This window comes from Pangasianodon hypophthalmus, chromosome 11, assembly GCF_027358585.1.
Source record: "Pangasianodon hypophthalmus isolate fPanHyp1 chromosome 11, fPanHyp1.pri, whole genome shotgun sequence".
Classification (NCBI taxonomy): domain Eukaryota; kingdom Metazoa; phylum Chordata; class Actinopteri; order Siluriformes; family Pangasiidae; genus Pangasianodon; species Pangasianodon hypophthalmus.
In genome coordinates, this window is record NC_069720.1 from 23,552,479 (window position 1) to 23,565,139 (window position 12,661).

General features: G+C 40.2%; 1 protein-coding gene across 4 annotated transcripts in view; it reads right to left on the reverse strand.

Moving 5' to 3' along the window:
• Positions 1 to 11,848, reverse strand: part of nr5a2 (nuclear receptor subfamily 5, group A, member 2) — a 46,274-nt gene extending 34,426 nt beyond the window's left edge. Inside the window, exons 1-6 of one of the 4 annotated variants that reach the window (XM_053238228.1) lie at positions 11,514 to 11,848; positions 10,713 to 10,758; positions 9,205 to 9,336; positions 7,206 to 7,324; positions 4,806 to 4,947; positions 1,492 to 2,150 (exon numbers count right to left, since the gene is read on the reverse strand). In XM_053238228.1, coding sequence (XP_053094203.1) covers positions 1,492 to 2,150; positions 4,806 to 4,947; positions 7,206 to 7,324; positions 9,205 to 9,286 — 1,002 coding nt within the window. In that variant the 5' untranslated portion in view covers positions 9,287 to 9,336; positions 10,713 to 10,758; positions 11,514 to 11,848. Of the gene's footprint in view, positions 1 to 1,491; positions 2,151 to 4,805; positions 4,948 to 7,205; positions 7,325 to 9,204; positions 9,337 to 9,425; positions 10,463 to 10,712; positions 10,759 to 10,866; positions 10,934 to 11,513 lie in introns of those variants that run through there. The other 3 variants (XM_053238227.1, XM_026926135.3, XM_053238229.1) reach the window with 3 other exon arrangements.
• Positions 11,849 to 12,661: the final 813 nt, after the last annotated feature.

Sequence of the window (12,661 nt, forward strand, 5' to 3'; positions counted from 1 at the left end):
GTGTCAGGAGCAGGCTCTGAGAAACAAGCAGGGTAGCTTTTTTGTTTGTTTTGCCTTTTTTTTCCCGGTGTGTGATTTAGAGAGGGTACCTCATGAGAGCTTCGCTAATTACACCTCCATTGCTGTTCACTAATGTCAAATCCGACACCTACACCCTAGGACCTTTTAACAAGGGCTGTGTGAAGTAATCATCCACAGTAAGAGTGTGGGCTAGTCACCGCAACACGAGGGTTATCCAGCACAGCGAAAGGCAAAGTTCAACCACAATTATCAGTATAATAGCACATAATAGCAATGAGCCAAACACAATGCTAATCCATGCTGAATTGAGTCTGTCCTATTCTACCAATGAGGAAGAGAACAGGCAATAGAGGTCTAGTGCTAATAGCATTGTGAAGAGGGTGACCATTACAATTCATTTCAAAGAAAAGGCTCTAAACTGAACAGCAACCTTAAAAATAAAATGCTACACAGCAGGGCTGTGGTTGCTTGAGTTAATGACCAGCTCGACATATGCATATAAAAAGCTATATGAGGCAACAATTTGAAAATGATTGCAAACAAGGAGTTAGGCAAAATAGTAACACGTAATAAAGGAAATGTGACTACAAGGAAAAGAATATTATTCAAATGTGGAAAACAGGTGTCCAAAGAATTGTTTTCCTCCCATGAGCGTCGCAGGAATTGGTTTATTTTCACAGTTATTTTTCATTTCCATGTTTGGCTTAGCATTCATCAGCAACTGCTCCAGAAAGACAACGAGTGAGAATGAGGCCAGCGGCGCTTTGGATTCAAGTGAATTTTAAAACTGATTCAGTTACAGCTGATGCAATAAAACATGGCCTACTAACATTTATAAATTTATACATAAGCAAACACATACTGTGCCCCGAGAACACAGCAGAATAAAACCTCTATGTATCTTCATAATCATAGTTATGCTATGCTATCTGTCTAGCAACATTATCAACATGCTCCGCTAGAGTAGATCTGAACACGTACAGACTTTAACCTTGAATTAAATCCTTACGCTCTACTCAGTCAGCACTTTATGTAAAATATTATGACTAAACGTTTACAGAAGCTTGACTGTAAGCATTAAATGATAATTATAGCTGGCAAAATGACAATGAAACCATTATAAAACCACTACAAAATAAACATTGAGTGCCTCAGTAATTGACTATATATTTTAATATAGACATTTTTAAACACACATTTAGTAAAAGTTCTAATAACCAGTGTAACTGAAATATGTTCTCAATATGCCTAATATATATAAATACATAATAGTGAGGTAGAGAACCTCAGCAGATACATGTCGCTGTATAATAGAGGGGTCTATTGTTAATAGTAATGTTAACGTATATTTAAACAATGATCTCGAAAACTCTTTACTGCTAGGCTAAGTGTGTTTGTGCCTGCTTTCAAGGAGGTTTACTGCACAGAACTATGTTGTTAACATACACTATATATCAGAGCTCTGCCTACCTTCAGCTCACGGAAGAAGATGCTGCTGCGCGCCCATTCGACGATAGAAAAGAGCGTCTGGTCAGCCATCTTGCACATGAGGCCAAACGTGTTGAGCTTGTCGTGCTTGCTGCGGCCGGCCTGTTCCTGCTGGAGGTAGGCCAGGATCTTGGCCTGCACTTGTGGCTCATCAGGCTCACACTTGAGCAGCTCAGCTACCAAGCGCGGGAAGCCTGGCGCCTCGGCGTATGCGTAGCCCATCAACGACTCAGGTGAGCTGCTGTACGGCTCGGGGTACTCGCACTTGATGGCTCGGCTCTGGAAGTGCCCATAGGCCTGGTAGCCCTGCGGTGGCATGGCCATGCTGACGGGCGATGGGACAAAGGGGCTGCGGTCATAGTCAGAGCTGGACTGGTGATGCTGGTGATGTTGATGGTGTTGGTGATGATGGTGGTGGTGGTGGTGGCTCAGTGCCAGCCCTTTGGAAGCTGAGTGGATGGTCTGGATGGCGGAGGAGATAGTGAGGTCAGCGGGTGCGGTCTGCATGGTGTGGTTCATGGCTTCCAGCTTGAGGCCGCTTGCACGGATCAGTGCTTTCTTCTGTTGCTTAAGCGCACGGTCCCGCTTGTACATGGGGCCGAACTTGTTGCGACCACCACGCATGCGGTCCGCCCTCACAGCTTGTACATGTCGAGAAAAGAGAGAAGTAATTAATTCATGAATGTCATGACCTAAACCATAAATTATAATCATGAATTAATGTGTATAGACAATTAGTAATATACATTTAGGATGCCAATATGCTTTGCAGAGGCTTTTACAATTCCTGTGCAGTTCATGTTATAGACTAATAATATGCCAGTGCATTTTACAGGGTAGTCTCTTTAGGCAAATAATTTCAACAATGGCAACATATAGTCATAATTCAGGAGAGAAAGTGTTCTCTAGGAGGAAAAGGCACGCTTGAGTCTGTTCAACACATGTCAATTATTTACGCTTCATTATTTCTCTTGTAGGTCCCACACTGTCAGCAGGTGGAAAGCTGGGAAAGCTGGAGGATCCACCAACCCCTTTTACACTCATACACACATGAATAGGGAACAATAATACACACACACACACACACCAAGACCTAACCACTGTGTGCTCACTTGTCAGAACAGCCCTCTAATAACTGCAGAACACACGGCGCAGGAGAAGCTGAAATTAATAAAATAATTAAAATAAAAAAGCCAGCTGCCAGCTGATTTTAATGGGCCCTGTCAAAGCTGTGTGTGTGTATGTGTGTGTGTGTGTGTGTGTGTGCCATCCCATGTGTCTGATCTGAGGGAGCTGGTAACAGTCCCCATGATGCCTCTACAACTATATCCATAGGGTTTTAAAAAAATATTTTAAGGTTTAATGTGACTGTTAAAAATGTATTCTATCAAGAAAAAAAAACAAATGTTATTGTGGCAACTTTAAGTATTAATGACTCTGCATTACAGGGAAATTAATGAGCTGGAAACTAATACTCGGCTCTTTTGGGAAATCACAATTAGATGTGAACCTGCATGATTGTAGCAACTGTGCCCTGAAAACCTTGGTACCTAATTAAACAAGGTTATTTACATGCATGTCATACACATTTCTTTGCTCTATGAAAGACGAGGGGGTGTGAAAGGTCTCCTCTTTTGTGTATTTCTGCAGCAGCATTTAATCTATGTAATATGTATAAATCCCCATAAACTTGCCCCTGTGAGCGCACGTGGGAGGCTGCTTGTGTGCACTTGCTGTTTAAGTGTATTTGGCTGTTTGTGGGTGTGTGTGTGTGTGTGTGTGCAGGCAGATTAGTGTTGTGGTGAGCCAGTGTGACTGCTTATTGTCTGATTTATATGTGTTTAATATACAGGAATATTAAACCTAGTTTGGGCGAGGCTCATTGTCTTATCACAGGCATACGAATGCCTCCCCTGGCTGGATCCTGACACACTGTTTGTCATGTCCACTCAGAGTGCGCTACTCCATGCACATACATGAATAGCTATGATACCAATGCATATGTAATGGGACAGCAAGCTGCCTTCAGCGCTGAGAGACGAGACTGCGTTTTTTTTCTTCTCCCCCCTCACTCCAGGGGCTCGTTCTGAATATCCACCCTCCCGAGTTGCGCGGCGCTTTGATTCATGGTGGTGCTTAATATGGATAACGCACGTTGATGAAACTGAAATCATTTTATGCTCCATTGTGCGCAGCATTGCTTGCAAACTGAATGAATAAACACTTAGTTTAGCCTTTTCTACTTGCTTAACTTTCTCAGCAGCCACAGTGCAGAGGTAAACAAAGTCTCTTACTCTAAATTTCTAGATAAGACGGAAATCAAGGATGAGAGGACAACCCATGATAAAAGACACTAAGACACAGCACACAATGGTGTCTCTATAGGAATTTTTTCCAGGCGTTGACAAAACTAGAACAAGTTGCCATTGCTTATCAATAATGATAATGTGACTTTGGTAGAGACAGGAACAGACGCTTGTCAGCACTTACAGATTTCAGCAAATTAAAACATATTTGTTATCAGCTTTAAATAAACCTTGCGTGGCTGAAGAGTTATAAACATATGGATATCAGCAGACATAAGCATAGAATATTTATTTCAAATGACACAAACGGCAGAGTGCATCACCTAGCTGTAATCTTGCAAGCAAAGTTCATCATCTATCATTTAATATTATAAGGAATCAACAGCTGATCATTTTATGAAGAAAGAAAATGAAAAGTTAAATATTCTAGCGTAATATAACAGACCATGTCCTATAACATGACTCTTATACAAACTTCTATAATAACATTAATATTTTTACTGCGAATGTTAGGGAAAAAATATATACATGCACTATTTTGAAAAAAATAAAAAATTTCACAGTAGATTTAACAAATAAAAGTTTATATTCTAAATAGCTTTTTGTTCAGCATTGCCTTTATCTTAAAAAGTTTTTCTGAAAATGTTGTGACGAAAACAGGCCTAGCTCTCGTTCCCCTGGCTCTGACAGCTTGCTCAAATCAGGACGCAGCCTGAAGACTGCTGCTCGAACTCACTACAGTATCAAATATCAGTTGGTTTGAAAACTATTCACTGTCATTAAAGTTGTGAAGCTGCATACTTTTCCACATACACACATAGTCTGTAAAATAATTAAGAGTCATCTGGTACCATGTACAGTTCTGAAGATTTCATTATTTCGTACTGAAAAGCTAGGAAAGCCTGAGGCTCAGGCAGAGTGACTGAATTTGTTTCAGTCTGAAATTACTAAAGCTGGAAGCTGCCAATAACTGGCAAGAGTTTTTCTTACCTTCTAGCTTCATGCCGACGTTGAGGCACTTCTGGAAGCGGCAGTAAGGGCAACGCTTACGCTGTGTCTTGTCTATCTGACAGCTCTGGTTCTCGATACACGTGTAGCGCTTGTTGTTCTGCACAGTGCGCTTGAAGAAGCCCTGCCGAGTAGGATGAATGAAGATGTCAAAAATCTGACCCCTCTGAATTTGTTAATGTGCTATTCGGCCAAAGAAAAATGGCGCTCTCACACACACACACACACATACACACACACACACTCATTTTCATTTACAGAGCAATATGGGGTGGTGTGTGTGTGTGTGTGTGTGTGTGTGTGTGTGTGTGTGTGTGTGTGTGTGTGTGGGGTGGTGGGGGGTGGACTGATTGCAGTCAAGGCCACACAAGTTGAAACATGAAAAGAGAGCAAGGGGCCGACAAACGATCACCATCCAGGGCTTACTTGTGTAAACACATATACATGCATGCGTTCTCACACACTCGCACAAACTGACATGTGAACTCACACTGGCAAAAATAAACAGAAACAAAGTCAAAGGATCAAATGTAAAATATGCCCTGAATAAATCCTGACAGAAACAAATAATGTAGTAAATATGAAGTATATTATAGCATCATGCATGACTGTAAAAATCAGTGATCTCTCACATTTGAGTCAACACAGCGACACAAAGTTCATATTTTCCTCAAATATTTCCAGATATTCAATTCTTCAATTTCATGAATCCATGGTGCAAGCGTTGTCACTTCATTAAATGCACTTCAATTAAATTGCAACTCCAAAATGCAATATGTAGGTCTGAATTTTCATCTATAAGTTATTCTAAGGATGAAAATGTATATGTCTATTAACATATGACAAATCTTCATTTTTTAGTATGAATATATATTTTTTCATAAATAGAACAAATTTTCACATAAGAGAATATACAACTTTCCCACCACAAGACATTTCAATTTAACCTGCCACCAAATCACTTTCAGCTCTTTAGAAATGTGCTATTTTATATATCCATATACACGTACAACATTTGTGCTCGTCTTATTCATGCATTAGAAATAAGTGTAAAAATCCAATACGTTCTATCTATAATTTACAGCAGCTGACTTGAACAGGGTTGAATTCATTTTCAGAGTGAAGTAAAAAAAAAATTAAATAAAAAAAAAATCACATGGGAAAAAGCATTAACTTATTCTAGATTAGCACCATGGGGAGAGTTTTTAAATCTGCACCATTTTGAACTGAGACAATCGATACACACACACACACACACACACATACACGCTGCATTTCTTCTTTCAGTCTTTCAATCCTAGCTAAAAATAATGTTGGCTCCACGGCTAAAGGCACTGGCCCTCGTTCGTTTATCCGACCGGTCGCTCTTTATGTCCCACAGTTTTTAAAAAGTGGAATAGCAATGTGAAACATGTAGGCAAAGTGTACTGAGAGTATTAAAGCAACGAACTCGAACATGGCTTCTGTAATCTTTTGTGCTGCTATTTATTTCTACGACAGCACATTTATGAGCCAAGCTCTGGTAAATCATTGATTATTTATGGTCCGGGCAGGAAAATACACCTATGTTAAATATGTTAGCAAAACAGGAATAATGAAAACAAGGCATTAGCAAAGTGAATATTAAATGTATTAGTATAGATGTGATCATCACAACAAAAATTAATGGTGTGATTCTGTGTTCATTTAATGCTGTTTGTCAAGACACGGAAGAAAAAAAATGACTGACTTGTGTGAGTGCATAGGAGAAAAACAGTTATGAAAGCTCTCCATATGGACGCTCGGTTTGGGCATCTGGATTTAAAAAAAAAAGAGTTTCTAATTTCTCTACTTTCTGCTTTAAACTAATTGTCATGGTGTAACTGTAAAGACAAACATTACCATTATATTGCAAAAAGTACAAATAGACCATCTTGTGGTTTTCTTAGAAACAGTTTAGTATTAAAACGACATATTAAAAAGGCATAATTTCCACAAATGAAGCATGTTAAAGTGTGTGATGTTGCAATAGCGCAGTAGATAATAATAAAATGTACTTTGACACCAAGCAATGTGGCACTGCAGTGCAGAGAAAACTCACAGTGCTGAACTGAAGACTAGTGTTTATATTAAATTCTATTAAATGTAGAGGTAAAAAGGAACACAGTAGGTGAAAGTTAATGATGTAAGAGTTAATCCAGGTGTTAATTCAGTACACTATACCAGTGTAAGAATCCAATACTGAAGGGAAGGAAGTGTTAATCCAATACAATAGGTGTTAATTCAGCACTGACTAATTCAATTCAATGATTTTCACACTCTCTCTCTCTCTCTCGCTCTCTCTCTCTCTGTCAGTAATATCAGACTAACAGCATAACAGGACAGAAGTGCATCCCAGCCCACCTTGCAGCTCTCACAGGTGAGCAGGCCATAGTGATATCCGGACACCTTGTCTCCACACACGGGACACATCTCATCCAGGTCTTCATCATAGGAGTAGTCCATCATTTTAAACTGAGGGGCTGCAATGCACACACACACACACACACACACACACACACAAACACAGAGATCAGAGCTATTCTTTTTTTCCCCCCATAAAGTCAGCTCTTATGAATTTACTTGCTGCTTGCTGCTTGGCAAACGAGCTGAAAGTTCTTGTTCTATAGAACTAAGCGCTTAAATACCCTACAGATGTGTGGACAAGCGCACTGCTGTGCAGAGAAAAGAGTTTCAGGGAAATGTGCACAAAAAAAAAAAAAACAACAACACAAAACTGTGTTGTGTAGTGTGGAGGACGGTGGCACACAGGGCAGCCATCACTTTCAATCTTATTAATATTCATGAGCGCTGGTAAATTGGTCGGAGAAGCGCGCGCGTTGGAGAGGCGGCTTCAGCCGTCGGCTCAACTGCACTTTAACTCCAGGCGCATGTGGGAAACTAATTAATCCGTTTACTCTAACATTTATCTCTCACATGGTTTTATTCTCTCTCCGAGGGAGCTTGGATAGATTTTTAGTGTTTGCGCTAATTAATTTTTCCCTGGACTCATCATTTATATCTTTACATGATGCTTTTTTGGAGATGCGTAAAAATACATTAAATCCTTTTCATATTATAATAAATTTATAATGTAAAAAAATAATAATCCCATGTTTGGAATGGTTGGTTTGCTTAGGCTAGACTAAAGAAATGAAATTCTTTTGCATTTTGTATGTAAGTGATAAAATAGCTGCTTTTATGTTCGAGGTGAATTGCTTCACGGTCTACAATCTATATGGTTTATTAATGATTACTAAGCAGGATGGGTTTTTATTGCACGAGCTCTTTTAACTCGTTTAATTTTTTTATGCATTGTTATACATTTTATCCTCTATTGCATGTGATATAAATGAGATATATGCGTGTAACGGCGAAAATATGCATTTTGATTTCAGTAAGTGAAAAATGAATAGTTTCTGAAACTAAAGCAATAAAGCACTAAACTGTCTTTAGTGCAAGACGAAAAATACCTCTGCATGAAGTCTGTGCACGTGCACGCGCACTGAGCGCGCAATCACCATCAAACACAACCCGCTTATTAATATAATAATAATAAATAACATGACTTTAATTCACCCGCAGTGCAACACAAACAGGCCAGAAACTGTTCAGCTGCAGCTGTTTATAGCTCATGCATATGATAAACACTCGCCTAATATATATATATATATATATATATATATATATATATATATATATATATATATATATATATATATATATAATTCTATATAAATGACTTCAGATGAATGAATTAATATCAGGCTACTGAGGAAAAACTGCGCATTACAAATATTTCAAAATATTATTTTAAATGTCCCGCTAACTGAAAAAAAAAGTAAGATTTTTTTGTTTGTTTGTTTTAAATTATAAAGTTAGTAGCTATGAAATCAAAACTTGATAATGCTTGATCAACCTGATAATGCTTAACAACTTTTTTTTTTTCATTCTCAGCTGTTACACTTTTTGGAGAGACATTTAAAAATCAGTGATCACTCAGTTTTATCACAGAGACACATAGTGCAGATTTCCTCCGAATATTTCCACAAGGCTCGAGCTGGATGAATCCATGGATTTGGAGTTTGCAAAACAGCCTAAAAATTACAACTGCAATGATCATGCATTAAAAAAACAAAAAACAAAACTAAACTAAACCAACCCAGTAAAGAGAGTGCTGCTGGTTAGTAAGCAGAGGCTGGAAGTGGAGAAGTCTCATGCAGCCTTTGGTTCCATGCAGCTCTGAAGTCTGACTGACAGCCACGTGTCTCATGTGCTGTGCTGAGCAACTAAATTAAATAAATAAATTTAAAAAAATCCAGCCAGTTCCTTTTCATCCTTTTCAGCACGAGCTCTTCCTTACCTTGCATGTTTGCAGGAATATGGCCCTGCTCCCCATGCGACCGAGCGAGTCCCAGGCAGTCTGACTCGACTTTGGGCAGCATGACAGCTCCGCTAAAGCGCAGAAGAGACGCCGCTCTGTCCGGCGATCCACCTGGACCAAGAACAACACCAGAGATGCTCACTCACACACTCATTCACACACACTCACACGCACACGCACACACACACACACACACACACCAGGCTTCGGGAATCCCGCGTGCTATGGAGGCTACAGATGACAGCGGTAAAGCCGGCCGGTGCAGAAGTTCATGCTGCCGTCGCGCGACCTGAGCTACTGCAGGCCTGCAGCGCGCGCTGGAGCTACACACGCACCACTGCGCGCAGCACCACTGAGGAGGAGCGCAGAGGGCTGCTGTTTTCTTTCTTTCTTTCTTTTTTTTTAATTAGAGAAACGCATTGAACAAAGTGTCAACTCTCATCAGCACAGAATTACCAAGAGTACACCTAGATATTTCTTTTCTTTTCTTTTCCTGCGGGCTTGCTATTGCACTAGTGAACTGTCAACCAACTTTACGCTTTGCGGTGTTGCGCACTGCTCGCTCTCTCTGTACGCGCAGCCAACGCGGAGACACACTGGAGTTCAGTCCTCTCCTCGCCGCTTTGTTTACGCCGCATCGACCCCGCATCCACCAATCAGCGGCGAGCTCCCGGCGTGACGTCACACGCCCTGTCCAATGACCTGCGAGGAACCGAGGCTCTGCGCTCCAACATCCACTCCCCCCCCACTCTCTCTCTCTCTCTCTCTCTCTCTCTCTCTCTCTCTCTCTCTCCGGATCCCAGCTGTTTAACGCGCTAATGACGGACCTGTAAAGCGCCTGTAAGTCCTGTAGCACAACGTTATGAGATGAACCTTCTATAAACACCTTCTCCAGGGGCTATGTGAGTACGCTCCCAGCAATCATTACAGGCCTTATTATTCTGTTATTATACTGTATTTACGCATAATGATGTGTCCCATGACACGAGACATTCATTCATCCACACTGGAAATAAGTGCAAATAAAATAAAATAAAATAAACATGGGCATGAATGATGTACATATAGAAAAAATACTAATCATCATTTTATTAGTTTTATTCACTTTATTCCTGTAGAGAGAGAATCGCGAAGAAACAATCTGTAACCGCCCCAGAGAATTTAGCTACAGGGGACACCAGTGGACATCCTCTCTACAGTCTACCAACTAACTGTACACGCAAAATTATACACACACACACACACACACACATGGATATATATATATATATATATATATATATATATATAAGTTTGTAAAATTATCTCTTAACAATTGCGCATTTAATTTATTCCCAATTAAATTCTAAATGAAATTCTGATTTGGAAACATAAAATTGTGAAGCTCTAACAAGATCATTTCCCTGTGTTTTGACAATATCAATATTCATTAAAACACACACACTCACACACACACACACACACAATGTACTCGAGTAAAAATGAACCTTATTTTTGGGGTTACTGAAGGCTAAATGCGCAGTGTCCTCTCCTCTGCTCGGGGAAAAAACAGAAATACAACACATTTAATTACACACACACACACACACACACACACAGACACCTCCGACTCTAGAAAATCCATGATAGTTATTTACTCACCCATGAAAACAACTAAAAAACTTACTACTTCTTAAAATTTCCGAATTCATTTGACCCCAGTTAGAAGCTAGAGAGATAACAACAACAACAACAACAACAACAACAATAATAATAATAATAATAATAAAATTCGTTAAATTAGTGATTTGTATTGCTACAATTTAGGGCGCAAATTAAATTGTGCTTTGTTACTAGCAGTGAATAACAATAATAATAATAATAATAATAATAATAATAATAATAATAATAATAATAATACGTAGCTATAATAAAGAGCTATAATTTTAGAAATGGTATCACAACAGCAATTATATAAGCTATTGCATGAATAAATAAATAAATAAATAAATAAATAAATAAATGTGATCTTTGAATTTTTTTATATGATTTTTTTTTGAATATATGACCTCACTGCGCGTCAGTTCCCATTCAGTGGACTGTTATGTAAATGACCATGAGGTGCTGTGTAGCTTAGAGGCTCAATGATGAGGTCTACATGCTCATGAGGCCTGGGCTTCACGTGCTTGCAGGTGTCATACAGGAAGTTTAACAGAAGACAGCCTATCATCATTTAGCGGCGTTTCTTCTTTTGTTTTTATTTATTTATTTATTTTTTCATATTTCTTCTCGGACACTAAACTACTTACCTAAACATGGCACATCTTCACAGGAGTCACTCTGTCCTACTTCACCCTCAGAACTTGAAGACATAGCAAACTGGTCCAGTTATTGGTTGAAAGAAACCCACTCTTCCAACTGATGTTTAAAAAAAATGTAAAACTTCTGTTCATTTTATTTTCTCTCTCTCACTGCTTGAATAGTGGGGGTGTCAGAGCTTCAGGGTTGGAGGTGCGCTGTGCGTAACGGGCGGCTCGCATCTCGCCACATGCGCCACGCGCCGCGCTCGCCTCGGTGACCCGCGATCAGGAACCCGCAGTCGCGTCGCACCGTCTTCCCAACGCCGAGGCACCATTGGGCCGGCCGGGTCACGTGACCGCGCACGGCGTAATAACAGCCAGTTATAAAGTGACACACTGGTAGATAAGCGCGAGCTGACGGATTATACTGAAGGAATGATTAACAGGGGACAGGAGGGAGTGGGGGGAGCTGAGATCGCTGTGCAGGCGGAGGAAGACGGTAAAGGCGAGATCAAAAGGACGCATCCACAGGTTGATAAAGCATGCAAACTGTCTAACTTTGAACTGTTTCAGCAAACATTCTGAGTGGCATCACATTCAACTCTCTCTCTCCCTCCCCCTTCCCCTCCTCCCCAGATCTTAACTTTGCGATGCTTTCGGGAAACTCTGCTGTCTGTTAGTTTTTCGTCATTTCACAGTGTCCACTATGGCCAAACTGTGTGCACACCTGACCATCAGACCCACATGTGCTTGTTGAACATCCCATTCCAGATTTGCTTTTCTAATAACTTCTACTCTTCTGAGAAGCTTTCCATTAGATTTTGGAGTGTAGCTGTGGGGATCTGTGTTCATTCAGCTACAAGAGCATTAGTGAGATCAGGCGCTGATGTTGGTGAGGAGGTCTGGGGTTCAGTCGGTGTTCCAGTTCATCCCAAAGGTGTTCAGTGGGGTTGAGGTCAGGGCTCTGTGCAGGACACTCGAGTTCTTCCACTCCAACCTTCACACACCATGTCTTCATGGAGCTCGCTTTGTGCACAGGGGCATCGTCATGCTGGAACAGGTTTCAGCCTCTTAGTTCCAGTGAAGGGAAACTGTAATGCTACAGCGTACAACAGTGTGCTTCAAACTTTGTGGCATCAGTTTGTGGAACAACGGTA